This window comes from Stenella coeruleoalba (genome assembly GCF_951394435.1).
Source record: "Stenella coeruleoalba genome assembly, chromosome: 13".
NCBI lineage: Eukaryota > Metazoa > Chordata > Mammalia > Artiodactyla > Delphinidae > Stenella > Stenella coeruleoalba.
In genome coordinates, this window is record NC_137159.1 from 15,682,533 (window position 1) to 15,699,604 (window position 17,072).

Genomic DNA, 17,072 nt, shown 5'->3' on the forward strand with positions numbered 1-17,072 from the left:
CACAATAACTATAAAATATGCTAACAGGTTATAAAAACACTCATTTCATAATAATAAATAGAAACCAGCAGAAGGAGAATTCAATATTGCATACATGCTTTAGTTGCAATGGCCTAGAATTTATTCGGTATCTAAGAGAGGTTCAGAAACACTTTCAGTTTTCAAGAGCAGCTCAGAGAATTAAGCCATAAAAAAACAAAAGTTAAACCAGATTAAAATGAAATATGCTTTCTAAATGGTTTATTAAAATGGAATAGTCAGCCTTTACACAGATTTTTAAATCCTGCTTCAGCTTACCTGTGCTAGCAGCTTTATTTCATTCACTTCATTGCTTAGATCCTCAAGATCTCTGCCCAGATGCACACAAAATTGCTTAATCTTTGTTTCTCTGTCACCCACGGATTTATCAATGGCATTCCGAACAGCAACAATGGATGGCTTCATAGTGACAAAAACAGCAAAGTCTTCGGGAGGTGTGGGAACCTGATATTGTTCAATCAGCTTGTACATCTGAACCACTACATTCCCTTCATCTTCAAGGCTTTCAATCTAAACAGAAACATTCGCTGCTCGTTAAATAAATCAGAGTCCTTGTTATACCCGTTAAGATTGTCTGATAGGAGACAGCTGCTGTGCATCGTAAATATCAGGCTGTGAAGAGCCAGCACACAGGGGTGCGTTTAATGCAGATCAAACTGGCTGGAGCCTGCTGGGTGGCAAATACAGTCATTGCTACGATGCAGGTAATAAGGCCCAGGAGGTAAGTTTTTCAGAGCTGAGCATAGTTAGTATTACTGTTATAGGTGTTTAGTTTTGTCTCTCTGTTTTGTTCTCTAGTAGATTAAACAGTGCCAATATTTGAAGTTTTCAGAGACAACAGGTGCTGTGAGGACGCCCAGCTGTAACATCTGACATTCCAGGCCTGTGTGTTGAGCAGTGACTGTCCCAGGGCAGCCCCTGAAGTGTGTGGACCATGTACCCATAGATTCAGAACCCTGATCTATGGTGAGACTCACACTACCCTTTAATAAAGGCTTCTGAAACCTTTATTACTGACTACTAAACATCTTTGCTTTGATGCCCTTCCTTCAGTGGACAGTGCCTTTACTACATTTTTGGCAAGGACTCCCCAGTTTTTGGGGAACCCTCCTCCCTGCCACTCTGCCACAAGATTATAGAGCAAGTATCCATGTTCTACAACTTGACCCACCTCCTGGCCACAAGCTGAACCAGGGAGAGTCAAATTGGGACCTAGTGAAACCAGCTTAGTCTGATCTCTCTCTTGAACTTGGGAAGAGTTAGGGTGCAGCTGTTGGCGGAGGCTATTTGCTTCCATGGGGTAACAAAGCATGTCCTAAACAGGAAATGAAAACTGCAGAGAGGCTTTAGAGAGATGGTTCTCAACCTTTAGCTGCATCCCAATCGCCCTGGCAAGTTTGGTAAAGCAAAGATTGTTGAACCCCTCCTGAGAGTTTCTGATTCAGAAGGTCCAGGGTGGGGCCTGAGAATATTCAAGTTCTCCAGTGACACTGATGCAGCTGGTGTCGGGAACACCCTTTGAGAACCACTGTTCTAGAGAGGAGCAGAGATGCGAGATGGAAAGAGAGGTCTTTTTGGTTTCCCTATGCTGCTCTAGTCCCTAGTTCCTGCCCTTTTTAAAGGCTAGGCTCTATCCATACCTTTGGATTCCAAAAGATATCCCTGCAAACTTAGAATAATTCTTCTCATTTTTCCAAGCTAACTATGTGAGTTTTTGTTACTTTCAACCAAAAGTGTCTAACATCTTCAATAAGTTACAAATAGAACTAAGTCTGACAACCAAAATCTGCTCACCTTCCTGGATTTCTGGTACGTGGAGTAAGCATATGTCCTGTTTTCTCTGGGAGTGTCTTGGTTTACACCAAGGTATTGTCCTGGCATGATGATTAATGGTGCCTCTTTCACTCTCAAAAATGTTTGGTCAGACAGTGATTATGTGGCCTGCCCTACCTATGCTGGCTGGTGGTCTACCCATTCACTGTAAAAGGGTATCTAAGAGTTATCTCAAATTTCTTTTGCTGTCCCCTCATTCAGTTGCCCACCAAGTCCTTTCAATTCTACTTACTTAATATCACCAGAATCCATTCCTTCTCTCCTATCCTTGGAAATACTACTTTAGCTATGGTTCATCAGCTTTCTCCACCAAACACCCCTTCTACATAGCATACCAACTGCCATATCCTGTTCTTGCCACGTTGCCTCAGGTCTGTGCATGCAAATTTCCCTCTTCCTGGAATGCCTACCTGAATAGATGGACTTTAGGACAAAGCTTAAATGCCCCAACCTCCACAAAGCCTTCTGTAACTCATAGGAATGACTGCACCACCACCCTCTGCTCCACCACCACCCTGCCCACAACAGTATCTTGTACCTATATCCATTGTATAAGAGTTATCTGCTGTCATTCATTCATTTCAAGGACTCTGAGGTCCTTGAAAGCAGGTTTACTCATTGTTGTCATCCTTGCGTCCTGCTAAGTGAGTGCTTACAACGTTTTTGGAACTAATGGATTAGGTTCCAAAGAAAAGCTGTCTGTGTGTGCAGAGCATTTTCCTAAGAAAGGCTGCTTCCCCAACACACCACCCAGCCATGCACAGACAACCTTATGGAGACGAGACACAGTCTGGGTTTCTGCATATGGCACATCGACTCTCCTGTTCTGGAACCAGAGAGAGAGCAGTCTACCCCCTGCTACATGATCCTTCCTTCCATAGTTTATACAACAGGATCAGGGTAAGCGTGGGGGCTGAATCCATTCATTAAACATTTAGAATTGATATCAGAGGAGAGAGATTCTCTCTCTCGGTGGCCCGCTAGACTTGCAACATGTGACCTGGGAGGTGCTGGTGGCCACGTGTGCTGCTGAGGATGAAACAGCAGGAGGAATGTGTTTGCAGAGGTAAAGGAGAAAAGCAGACCCTCAGAGAGATGCAGAGAGGAGAGAGGATCACCTGGGTTTCCCACAGCCTTCTTATTCCTGGCTCTGGTAAGTTCCTAAGCCTAGTCACATTCTTGGTGTGGGTGTGGGTGGAGTGTGTTCCATGGAATATTCCTTCCTCCTTAAATAGGGTCCACATTTTGTCCTAAGGTAGGGCTAAACCTCAACTGGGTTTTGGTTATTTGACAAAGAGTCTTTCTGACTGCAGATAATAATAAATGCTGGGCATCTTTAGCCTCCTGGGATGATGTATAAGTAGACTTGAGGGAAAACCACAATCATCTTGAGATCATCACATTTGAGAAGGTGTTGTTTCTTGAAATGAGAAACAAAATTTTTACTTTTATAGGTACATGAAATAGCCTTTACTATTAATTCTGTTAACAATATATAACATTATCCAACAGATTATTGTTGTTAATGACTTATTTCACATTTCAGTTTGTATTTTTAAATTTGTAACATATCTTCAATTTCCAGATATTTAAGAAAATGATTTAACTCTATTTTAAATGCCAACTGGTGTGACTGAAAAACCTGACTATTGAAACTAAATGCTAGATTGCGTGCCACAGGGGAAAGATGGGAGGAGGAAACCACGTTTTTGGAGAGAGAGAAATAAGGGAGACAAAGGAGTGAGTGAGTGAGTGTGTGTGTGTGTGTGTGTGTGTGTGTGTGTATGAGAGAGAGACAGAGAGACAGAGACAGAGAGAGAGAGGGAGGGAGGGAGGGAGAGAGCGGACCCCAGCATTTGTGTTACTTGAGTCCCCGTATCTGCTGTTGTCTCCCTGTCCCGCCTCCCTGTTTAAGTTAAAGTTGGGTTTCTTTTATTCCTAATTGGAAGGTTCCTGACTATTATGCAAATATAGGTTAAGGAGGATCAAGACTTCCATTATGACTAATATCAAGTTTACAATTCTATTATCATCTATCACAAATAAGAATTGCAATAAACTGGGGTTGAGAGCATTGGCTTTGCAGTCAGAGACCCAAGTGTAAATTCCGGCTCCACTACAAAAAGTTCTGTGATCTTGGACAGCATAACCTAGTTTTGTCCCTGTTTCCTCATCTGCAGAATGAGAATAAAAATTCTTTATACTTCTTAAGTTTTCGCAAGGATCAAAAATGTAATGTATGTAGAAAATGTAATGCATTCCCGGCTAGTAGTACGAGTTTGATCAATGTTAGCTGTCATTACTACTGTGATGTAAGGCATATACTTACTTTGCCTGAAAGTGTTTTTGATATTCTGACAGCTGTTTCCTGATCTTCAGTCCCTCAATTTCTCCTACTTGCCTTCCTTACTCACCACAAGATCTGGAATAGTGAGTTATGTAAGAATCAACTCACCCTTTCCTGAATTTCATCAAGAAATAGTAAGTTGTTAACATATTCTATGGTGGTAGTTGGGACAAATTCAAGTTTATATTCTGCATCTTGTGCCTCAGAGACAAGGGCATCCACTTTTTTCTTGCTTAGACGAGGAAGCATATAATTTAGCACCTAGGAAAGAAAAAGGAACTGTGAATCATAACTACTTGAGTATTTCCATTTTATTATATATTTTAGATAAATTCTAATTGAATGGCTGTTAAGTCGGCAGGTATTGGAAGCAGCAGTATATGTGAAGGGGCTGGTGTTTTTCACATTGAACCAATAGGAAGGGCTAGTTTTGAAGATAATTTCTAGAACAAGCTGGATTGCACAACTTATTAAAAAGTTTGCCTAAATGCTCTGATCTTTTGTAAGTGCCCTTTCTGCTGCTTTGCCCTGTATAGTGAACATTGTGGTGCCCTCCCCAGCATCAACTCCACTTCTTTCCTGTTGGGTGGTAGTTATGTGGTTTGGAGGAAACTGATCTCCCCTTTAGAAACAAAGACGGAGTCTGATCAGTCATAAGGCAAATATGAACATGGCTTCCTTTGGCTCATGTGATCGGATTAGGGCGAACCTCTGACCTTAGCTGATCCAGTTAAGTAGAAACACAAGACTTTTGTTTAAGGATGAGAGATCTCTCATGTTCTCTCTCCCTGGACATGAACAAGGAAATAATTAGCCTATGGAGCTTTTGACAGCCATTTGAGAAATGTGAAGGCATGTGAGCTTTAGGTTGAAGCTGGCACATCAGAAGGCTTGGTATAGAGAATGACTAAAACTACTACTGAGTCACTAGATTACACCTCCCTGGTGGCCATCCACTCTCTGGACTTTTTAGATGCATAGCCCATACATTTTCTGATTGCTGAAGCCAGTTTGAGTTGAGTGTTCCTTGGCTTGGTATATAGTAGTGCTCTTAGTGCTCAGAAATGTTTGCTGAAATTGAATTCCATATATTTTTTCTTTTGCAGCAAATGAAGCAGCAAAGCTCTAGAAGAAAGCCCAATGCCATACAACGAATTAGTGACAGAATAGATACTAGCACTCAGGCCTGCAGCCTTTTAGACAGGGCTCTGTCTTCTTTCATCTGCACGAGGGGTCAGCAGAAGTTTTCTATAAGGGCCAAATAGTAAATATTTTAGATTTTCAGGACATATGGTCTCTGTCACAACTACTCAGCTCTGCCCTTGTAGTGAGAAAGCAACCATAGGCAATACATAAGCCAACTGTCATGGGTGTGTTCTAGTAAAACCGTACGTACACAACAGGTGGCAGGCTGGACTGGTCCTGTGGGTTGTAGTTTGACAATCTCTGTTCTACACCATTATCTCTCTGGAGGTATTTGACAGTATATATGACTCTAAAGGAAGACCTGTAAGTTATTGCAGAAGCAATCAAGTTTCCTCAGCTCTACAACTCACCAAAATATAATCAGATCTTTAGGGACAGTTTCAGATCAGGAAATGATCTCCTAAACTTGATCTCAGTATCCTAGAATCAACCAGCATTCCCACTAGGATCCTGAGCTGTTACAGTGGTGTCTCTTCTGTAGGAAGTCTTGAAATGCTCCAACAAAGGAAAAAGGAATGGGTGTAAGAGGCTAGTCTGAGGGCTGCTGTCTCCTCACCTGAAAGCTGACTGTGCTTGGGACAGAAAGAAGAATATGGGACTTTTCCTAGAAATTAAGGATGTGCAATAGACTAACGTTAATTTTAAATATTTGCAATACTGGAAAATAAAGATAGGTTATTTGCAAGAGAAAAATCATAAAATAGTTGTAGAGATCATAATTTAAAACTTTCTTAGTTCATAGTTACCTCCAAGCATCGCAAAGGTGATGGAATTAGTTTTTCTTTTAGTTGCGTAGTGTCAATGAGCAGCAATCCTACATTCCTGGTGCATCTTAGAGCTACTGCGTCCTTGTGCTGTCTGTGATATTTTTCCAGTTGTTCACTAAAGAACTTAACATCTAGGTAAAGTAATTCACATAAAGCATAAAACATATGTATGAGATTTTAAAGGATCATTATAAAGATATATTAAAAATCATTGCATTAATAAATTTACATACATATTTATAATGTATTATCCATATGTAGAGGACCTTGTGTAACTTTAAAATGTTAATTCATAATGCTTTATGTTTTATTCTTGAAACTAATATTTAATAATGTAAATATGTTCTCTGGCTCCTGTTAAGAATGGCACATGAAAATAACTTGTAATTGTATTAGAGGATCTGGTTTAGAATGGATTAGATTCTAGAGTCAGGTTGCTTTGAAGTTGGCTTAATCTAAGGGTTCTCCCACATGGTAACTCAAAGTAAGCATTCATCGAGGCTAAGGCTTTGTCAATTTGTGTCTTCCATATATTGAAGTTGAATGTTGATAATATTCCCATCGCCATTTTCTCCCTTTTCCAAACCAGTGGAAGCCTGATTACCTTAAATACACTTTTATCATACTCTTGGTCAAAAACAGCTCTTACTAATACACATATAATACTAAACTACTTTACTCATCTTTCAAAATCCTGTACCTCTCGGCCTTTAAATATTTAGTTAACTTTATTTCCAATTACTCTCTCTGCTTGAGTCAGATTGATTTCCTTACTGCTTCTTGTTTTCCTTCTCTAATCCTCCCCTCTACCATCCCAAAGAGAAAAGGGTGTTGATTCTTGCCTTTATTCATATCATCTTCTCTCCTGGATACAAGGGAGAGTTTGACACAGTATAAAGAACACAACAGGGACTTCCCTGGTGGCGCAGGGGTTAAGACTCCTCACTCCCAATGCAGGGAGCCTGGGTTCAATCCCTGGTCAGGGAACTAGATCCCAAATGTATGACGCAACTAAGAGTTCACATGCCACAGCTAAAGAGCCCATGAGCCACAACTAAGACCCGGTGCAACCAAATAACTAAATAAAATAAAATAAATATTTTTTTAAAAAAGGACAAATCAGACAAAGTGTTAGAAGACCTAGGCTCAAGTCTTTAACCCATCTGTGGCTTTGGGTAAGTTACTTGATAGTCGATCTTCCTGAGCTTCGGCTTCCTCGTGATACAAAAAAGGGATGACAGTTATCTGTCCTACTCATTTCAGAAGGTTTTGATGTGTGTATTTTTTATTTTATTTTTTTTTAGCTGTACTTGGGCCTCTCACTGTTGTGGCCTCTCCCGTTGCGGAGCACAGGCTCCGGACGTGCACGCTCAGCGGCCATGGCTCACGGGCCCAGCCGCTCCGCGGCATGTGGGATCTTCCCGGACCGGGGCACGAACCCATGTCCCCTGCATCGGCAGGCATACTCTCAACCATTACGCACCAGGGAAGCCCTGATGTGTGTATTTTTGAGAACTGACAAAATAAGTATATCAAATGATCTGAGAAGACTTCTGGTAAGGAAACCTGTATAATGTGGATTGGTCAAGTATTTTCCAAACTTACTTGAACACAGAGTCTTTTTCATTTTTTCATGGTGTCATGTAATATCCTTCAGAATAGTGGTTCAAGGAATACTAGCTTGGGAAACACCAATTTGGTCCAATACTTTCATTTCATACATGAAGAAATTTAGATCATTCGAGGTTAAATGACTTGGCCATGGTCATATATAGCCATGTTCAAAGGGAAACAAAAGAGTAAAGCTGATAGAAGAGTTCTCTCTTTATGAGATAGAGGAGAGGCAGTTTGTACAATAGTTAAGCACACAAACTTTCAAGTCAGAGAAAACGATTTCTAAACCACTGACTAGCTGTGTAAACTTGAAGTTACCTTATCTCTATATATTTTCACTTCCTTATTAGTAAAATGAGAATACTCGCCTCATAGAATTATGAGGATTAGATGAGATGCCTGAAAATCACTTAGCACAGGATCTATCATAAGCGCTCAGGAAGTATAGAAATTATTAGTAAACACTGACATTTATAGAAATTCAGGGGTGAGATATGGCTGATTAGTTCAGGAAGCCAGAGTCTGTCCCCTGATCATCTTCTGGGGCTAGACAGAGGTCAGTGTGGCTAAAAGTTTGGTTAAACAGACATATGTTAAGTGTCTATAATATGTGCTAGGCAGTGTTAGAATAGTTTGAGGGAATATGATAACAGGCAAGGCATGGTATCCAAGGGGCAAAGTTACATTCTATTAACCTCTGGCTAACAGTTGGGTTCGAGGTTTAGGAAGTACCAGGGAGTTCCTACAAAAGGAGGAACACAACGTTTAGGGGTCCAGACCAATGCACTCCAGAGTCCCAGAAAACAAACAGCTAATACCTATGAGACCCTGGTTCCAGGATTGGATAGAATTGACAAGCCAAGGCAGGACTAGAAGAAGGGCAACCTGGGAGCTTGGTGGCCTCATCCAGATGAGTGGTTGGTGAGGGAGTAAAGTTATCCAATGTGAGGAACAAGGTAACAGGATACTAGGAGGCCTTGGCTCAAGGTTATGAGTAGAAGATCTAGGGGATTAGAACTGGTTATTTGGATTAGGCCTACTCCATGTGCTGAAATGCCAGGTTCCACACCTTACTGCCACCCTGGTGCCATTGTGTCCCTGTCAGTTCCCTTCAGTTCAACACACACTAAGTCTCAATGTGACAGTGTTGGTGAAGAACAGTAGAAATGAACTTGTCTAATTTGTTTTCTAAAGTAAGACCCCACTTCGGTTTCTTGAGCAAGTCAGTGTCTTGAAATAAAGGGTCTGTTTCAGATTTTAAAAACTTAAGGGACATAACAAGTGAATATAGTGCCTACTCTTGGACTAGATACTGGGTCAAACTAGCTGCAAACTGCTTTATTTGGGGGATTCTGAATAGGGACTAAATGTTGATATAAAGGAATTCTTGGTTTTTTTATTAGGTGTGATAATATTAATTTGGTTCTGTAGGGACATGTTTTTTAAAGATGAATATTGAAATATTTCATTTAGGGATGGCAAGTCTAATTTACTTTAAAATACTTCAGCATAATAAAAAGAATGGGTTGAAACAAAAGCATAAAAATTTACAGAAAAAATCAGTGTTGCTTTGTGAGGCAAAGTATCAGAGTAATCATTTTTGTGCATAAGAAAATAAAGGAATAAAGCCAGTTCATGAAATAAAAAAAGAATATGAATGATATGCTTCACATTTTTAAATGGTAATAATGAATAATATATACTTAATTTTTGTAAACATTTGGGAACTTTCTTGCTGGAAATTTCACTTGGATATTGTATTTTATTTCCTTTTGTTGAAGATAACGAGTTTAATAAAATAATTTCCCTTCGGAACTGATCTCATGACTAAGAGTTGTGGATTCATACCCACCAGGTTACAATATGGCCACAGAAATAGAGTAACTTGAATTCCTGAGACACATGTTGCACTATGTAAACATTTTTTAAAGGAATCTGAGAGGTAAACATTCCTTTTGACTCCTTCCCATGTAAAGGCTATATAACCTTAGCACTGGTACAACTTGATACTAAAAGATAAGCTTTTGGGGAGGAATTCTTTCCCATAATATTCTGAAATAAAACAGTAACAGTAAACCTAAAGAAAAAAAAAGTGGCTCTACAGCAAATAATCTAGAAATGAATAAATTCTTGCATTTTGTCAGGCCAACGCTTTGGGGCTACCATTTCTGTCACCATACACCACCAAACAGAAACATACACAATGATAAACCTTGATATACCTGTCAAACATAATTAGTAAGGACAAACAGAAAACTTACCAGGTTCTTGAAGTTTAAGAGCTTGTAAATCAAGACTTTCATTTTCCTTGAAGAATATCTGAAACTTTTCAAACGTAGCTGCATATAATTGAGCAGATTCAAATGCTGCCTGTATGGTTTCCTAAATGTTATAAAAAAACAGACAAACTATATTTTTCCTGAGCAGAATTCAATTCAATAAAACTGAACAAACACAGATGCCTTCTCTGTGCCCAACACTATGCTTTGACCTGAGGATACGTAAGTGAGGAAAGATACCATCCTGGATGACAAGAAGCAATTAATGTATTCTCTTATGAAACTAAAATAAAAAAAAATACACGTTCAGATCTGACTTTCAAAGAATTGTTCCTTATGATTGAAAGGAGGCACACCTGTAATGTTTTTAGCTTCATGGTGAACTTATACATCACTAGTAAATATATGGTAAGAGACAATGTCTATTTATTTTCCAAACTGCAAATTTTATATCTTGGTTAGTGTTTTTGAGCAAGGGCAAAATCATTTAGCATAGTTACAAAATTACTTGCCTAATCTCATTATTAACTTCTCTGTGCTGTCAAGTCTCCTATTCCAAAATGTCTTCATAATTTGCCCTAATAAAATTCTTTCCTTCCCCTCACTTAACCTTGGCTCCAACCTCCACTTCCCCACAGTTTTTCCTACAATACCCATGTCAATACATGTTATCATAGTTCAATGCCTATGAACAGCAGTTAGGATCAGTTTGTTGTCGGTCTTGGTCCATTATTCCCTGGCTGCACTCAATTGCCTTCCCTTACATTTCCTACCGAGACTTCTTGCAAATGACTGCAATTTGTCCCAAGGAAAACTAGAGATGATCAATGGAATTGCTCATTCCCAACACATCAGTGCTAGGTTATTGCTTTATGGATTCAGACTCTTGCTTTAGGGATAGTGGGTAGCAGTAGAAAGTTTCATTACAAACAATAGCACACACCCTGGATGGCTTAGTTACTTGTTCATTTATTTCCTTTTAATAGGTTCTTATGTAATCTTCCAGAATATTTCTGCTGTTTATTTATTTACATTAAAAATTGAGGGGAAGAAATTATGTCAGAGTATGTCTCCTTTGAGAAGATGTGCTACATATATACAATGGAATATTACTCAGCCATAAAAAGGAATGAAATAGTGCCATTTGCAGCGACATGGATGGACCTAGAGACTGTCATACAGAGTGAAGTAAATCAGAAAAAGAGAAATAAATATGATATAATATTGCTTATATGTGGAATCAAGAAAAATGGTAGAGATGAGCTTATGTGCAAAGCAGAAATAGAGTCACAGATGTAGAGAACAAACTTATGGTTACCAAGGGGGGAAGGGGCAGTGGGATGAATTGGAAGATTGGGACCGACATATGTACAGTACTATGTATAAAATAGATAACTAATGAGAACCTACTGCATAGCACAGGGAACTCTACTTAATGCTCTGGGGTGACCTAAATGAGAAGGAAATCTAAAAAAGCGTAGATATATGTATACGTATAACTGATTCACTTTGCTGTACAGCAGAAACTAACACAACGTTGTAAAGCAACTATACTCCAATAAAAATTAATAATAAAAAAGAACATCCTTTTCCCCACAGCAAAAAAAAAAAAAAAAAAGTATATCTCCTTTGAGCAGATTTAATAGTCTCTGATACATGATCATGCAGGTATTAGAAACACAACGGGAGGTCTGTAAATGGAAAGCTCCACCAACATGTTCAAAATATGATTTTAAACCTCACAGGAAATTTGCTGGAATAGTACAAAGAATTCCATATACACCACTGAAATTCCCTAATTTTTAACAATATATCACATTTGTTTTATCATTCTCTTTCTCTATATTATTTTACCCTGAACCATTTGGAAGAAAGTTGCAGACACAGACATTTTTACCCCTAAATATTTCAGGGTTTGTTTAATAAACACAAGGATATTTTCTTATAGAACCATAGTATAATGACCTAAATCAGGAAATTAGCATTGATATTAATACTATTATCAATTACAGATCTTATACAAATTTGGCCATTTGTCCCAATAATGTCTTTCATAACAAAATAAAAAACCTTTTTTTCCTGGTCCATTGTCCTATCCAGGATCATGTATTGAATCTTGTATCTTGTATCGTATCATGTATTTCTTGTATTGTATCTTGCCACATCTCTGCAGTGTCCTTTAATCTGAACAATTTCTCAATCTTTGTCTTTCGTGACCTTTAACATTTTCGAAAAGTATCTCCTGTGTGTGTATGTTATACTTCCTAATGCTTACATTCAGTTATACATTTTTGGCAATAATACTACATAAGTGATGTATGTTCCCTGTGAATAGTGTCAAAAGACACAGAATGTTGATTTGTCCCATTACTGGTGATGTTAACATGTTAGTTAAGGTGCTGTCTGTGAGGTTTCGTTACTGCAAACTTACTATTTTCTCTCTTTAAATCAATAAATATTCTATGCAGAAACGCTTTGAGACAATATCCTTTTCCTCATCATATCTTTGCATACTCGTTCTAGTATGAATTAGAGATTCTTGCCTAATCACAGCAGTGATTTTTCCTTATGTTTTCCTTCTACGTTTACTAATTGGCATTTTACTGTAAGGAAGAGCTTTCCATTCTCACTCCATTCCTTCATTCACAAAATGGACTCATGTATTCTCATTTTATTCAAAGACTGTTATAATCATTACTTATTTTAATGGTCAAATTGTCCCAGGGAGACCCTTCAAGTTGGCTTTTTAATTTTTTCTGCATGTCGCCATTACTTCTTAGGCACCTTGTCATTTTTTGGTTCAACAATATGCTCTGGGCTGTTCTTGTACTTTCCCTGCCCCAGGTTTTGAGTAAGCCATTTCTCCAAAGAGATTTGGTTCCTTTTGATTTGGAATGATATACAGAAAACAATGTGTGGACACCAAATATGCTCATTGTTACTAGGATGTCACTGCTTCTAGGCCATCTCAGCAAGCAGATCTAGGATACACACAAACACCTCACATAAATACATATATACACAAAACCCTATACATAGTGCTCTTTCTATCGATCAATTAAAGATCATGAGTTCATAACTCCAGTTCCAATATAACACCATTCTGGCTTTTCCTCTTCCATATTTGGATGGGGATGAATAACCTCATTTCATTAGCCACAATATTTAGTTATTTGCTTAGCTCCAGAATACACAGAAAGTCATTTCAGAATTGCTAACACACTAATACCACTATGAAAAACAGACTAAGTGGAATTCAATATTTATTATAGTTATAGTGGTCTTTAGCTTAGGGTATATGGGCAAAATAGTGTGTTTAAAAGTTACTTGGTTTAGTTTTTTTCCCCTTCCTTGCAGTGTGGTTATGTTATTCATTTGAAATATAGTCTAGTTCTTTTGTTTTCATTGTATTCTATTTTACGGTTTTGTTTCCCCATTCTTATTGATTTTTAAGTGCTATATTAAAAAGTATACTCAGAACTAAGCGTAACTCTTCCCATCTTTTCTACTCCATACCCACCATCCTGTCTACACCATTCCCACTGTCTCCTCTAGGTAACAAATTTCCTTAGTTTCTGGTTTATCTCGTCTCCCTCCCTATTTTCTGACATAAAAAGTAGCACACTATAGATATTCTTTTCTACTTTGCTTTTTTCACCTAACAGTGTATCCTGGAAATCGCTCCATATTAGTTGGTAGATATTTTCCGTATTATTTTGTTCAGCTGCATAGTCCTCCTCTGTGTAGACGTACCATAGTTCATCCTGTATATTTTGGGAGTTTCTGATATTTTATAAAAATAATAATGTTAACAAAATCTAGTGCATATGTACTTTTGTATTGCTGGGCATGCATCTTCTGGGTACATATTTAAAGGTGGAATTGCTGGATCAAATGGTAAATACATAACATGTAGTTTTGTTATATATTGTAAAATTCTCCATTATTTGCATTCTCAAAGGCAAAGTGTGAAGAGCATTTGTTTATCCATAAGCTAGCCAATGGAATGTGTTGTCATACTTTTGAATTTTGCTAATCTGATAGTTGAGAAATGCTACCTCAATTTTGTTTCCATTTGCATTTCTCTTATGAGGTAGAATATGTTTTCATGTGTCTAGGTTCTTGTTTTTGGTGAGTTTTCTATCATATGTTTTGACCATTTTTCTACCGAGTTTTTGTCTCCTCCCTGCTCCCCATTGGCAAGAGTTCTTCATGTATAAAAATATTAGCCCTTAGCTGTGATTTGTATGCTACAAATAGATTCTCCCAGTTTGTAATTGTATTTTTACTTTGTTTATATATTTTTTTGCCTTGAAAAGTTTTAAAAAACTTTATACCATCAAATTTATCAATTTGTGCCATTATTGCATCTGGATTTTGAGTCATAGCTAGATAACCTTTCTTTATGAACAAGATTATAGAAGAATTCACCCATGTTTTCTTCTAGAACTTGTATGATTTAAATAAATTTTTAGATCTCTGATCCAGTTATTTTTATATACAATGTGAGATATGTACCTAACTTTAACTTTGCACCAAAGGCTAATCAGTTATCCCAGCACTATTTATGAAAACGTCCAAATATATCTCAGTGATCTGAAATACCATGTTTTTTATTTAATAAATTTTCATGTGTACTTAGGTGTATTTCTGGATTTTCTATTCTGTTCCACTGGTCTGATAGCCAATACCACAATCTTTTAGTTATAGAGTTTATATTTAATACTTGGTAAGAATAATATCCCAAATAGCTTTTCTTTTTTAGGGTTTTCTTAGCTTCTATGCATGTCTATTATTACATATAGGCTTTACTATAAACTTATGCTCTATGATAAAGCTTATTAGTATTTTTATTGTGTTAAATTTATAGATTAACCTAGGGACAACAGATATCTATTATGTTGAGTCATTCCATCTAAGAATATTTCTTTAAGTCTATTTTTGTGTCTTCCAGAAGCCTTTAAGAAAACTTAAAAAGATATCCTTATATAGGTTTTTTAAAACATTTCTTATTAGGTTTACTCCTAAATATTATATATTACCTGCTTTGTTGTTATAACAATGAAGTTTTTTCCACCAAGCATTTTCAGTATTCTAGAACAATTTATGTGCTATTGTGAATATCTGGTCTTTGGAGAGTTGATAAAATTCCCTTGTGAAACCATCTGGGCCTGGTGCTTTTTACAAGGTATTTCTTTGATAACTTCCTCTATTTCTTCTGTGGAGCTTGGTAAGCTTTTTATTTTTAATGTGGTTGATTTAGATTACCATGTTTCCCTAAAAATACTATCTATTTAATCTAGGTTTTCAAATTTATTTGGATAAATGTCTGCAAGGCAATCCCTCATTTTTTTTTCTGTTTAGATAGCTATTTCCTTGTTATTTGTCATTGATTATGTTAGTTAGGACTTCTATACCCTTATTTATTTTTCTCCTACTTGACCTGCCTTATGATGAGAGTTGCATGTTAAAGTCTTCTATTCACAGTGTTTCTATTTATGTTCCATTTGTGTCTCATTGCAACTCTTTGCCTTTTGCAAGTGTTTCCTGTATATATATGTGGTGCATAGAAATTTATAGCCCTGACTCATAGGATCACAAATCTTGCTTTCTTATTGTTTACATTTGTCTCTACACCACTGAGCACCACTTCATTTTCAGTCTTTCTAAAGAAAGACTAAACGTCCCCTACCAGGGTGGTATATTTGTTACAATTGATGAGCCTACACTGACACATCATAATCACCCAAAATCCATTGTTTACATTATGGTTCACTCTTGGTATGGAACATTCTATGGGTTTGGACAAATATATAATGACATTTATCCATCATTATGGAATTATACAGAGTGTTTCCACTGTCCTAAAAATCAGTGTTTTGCCTCTTCACTCCCCCACCCTCAACCCCCTGGTAACCACTGACCTTTTTACTGTCTCCATGTTTTTGCCTTTTTCAGAATGTCATATAGCTGGAATCATACAGTATTCCCATTACACATATGTTACACCTTTTGAAGTTGTCCTACAGTGTTCTTGGATAGTCTGTTGTGTTTTTTTCAGTCTTTGTTCTCTTTGCTTTTTGGTTTTCAGGACTCTATTGATATATTCTATGGCTCAGAGATTCTTTCCTCAGCTGTGTCTAGTCTACTAATAAGCTCATCAAAGGCATTATTCATTTCTGTTATGTTTTGTTTTTTACCTCTAGCACTTCTTTTTGGTTATTTCTTAGGATTTCCATCTCTCTGCTTACATTGCCCATCTGTTCTTTCATGCTGTTTATCTTATCCATTGGAGCCCTTAGCATATTAATCATAGTTGTTTTAAATTCTGGGTCTGATATTTCCAATATCCCTGCCATGTCTGGGTCTGATGCTTGCTCTGTCTTCTAATTTTTTCCCCTTATTAATGTGCTTTGTAACTTTTTTTTTTGATAATTGGACATGATGTATTTGGTAAAAGGAACTGCTGTTAATAGGTCCTTAGTAAGGGGATGGTATGTGTCAGCAGAGGGGATATATTCTATAGTCCTTTGATTAGGTCTCAGTCTTTTAGTGAGCCAATGCTTCTGAACTGTGAACTTCATAAATATTTCTCACTTATTTTTTCTCTCTCCTTAGGTGGGACAGATGGCTAGAGTGGGCTGGAGTTGTGTATTTCCCCTCCCCCAGGTAAGTTAGGATCAAATAATACACTAGCAAATTAGGTTCTGGTTAACTAGTTTCCTCTGAGGGTAGGCCTTGTTGAGAAGAGGGTGCTCTGACATATTTCAAATTATTCCTTTTCCCCTCTCCCTGCTGGAAGCATGAGAGAATTTTTCTCTAATATTTACTGTGAGAATCTGGTTGAGTTCTTGCAGGTAAATTTCATAATAATGTGGGGGTTCCCTATAACTGGGTCCCCGGAGATTTTTAACTCTCAGAGTTGTTCACACTGAGCCTCCTGCAATTCATCAGTTACAGTTCAGGTTTTCCTGTCTGGCACTGGTT

General features: G+C 37.6%; 1 protein-coding gene across 1 annotated transcript in view; it reads right to left on the reverse strand.

Moving 5' to 3' along the window:
• The window catches only part of DNAH6 (dynein axonemal heavy chain 6), a 288,563-nt gene that overhangs the window by 205,790 nt on the left and 65,701 nt on the right, over positions 1–17,072 (reverse strand). Inside the window, exons 12-15 of the mRNA XM_079940119.1 lie at positions 10,068–10,188; positions 6,172–6,323; positions 4,328–4,480; positions 298–549 (exon numbers count right to left, since the gene is read on the reverse strand). Coding sequence (XP_079796245.1) covers positions 298–549; positions 4,328–4,480; positions 6,172–6,323; positions 10,068–10,188 — 678 coding nt within the window. The remainder of the gene's footprint in view (positions 1–297; positions 550–4,327; positions 4,481–6,171; positions 6,324–10,067; positions 10,189–17,072) is intronic.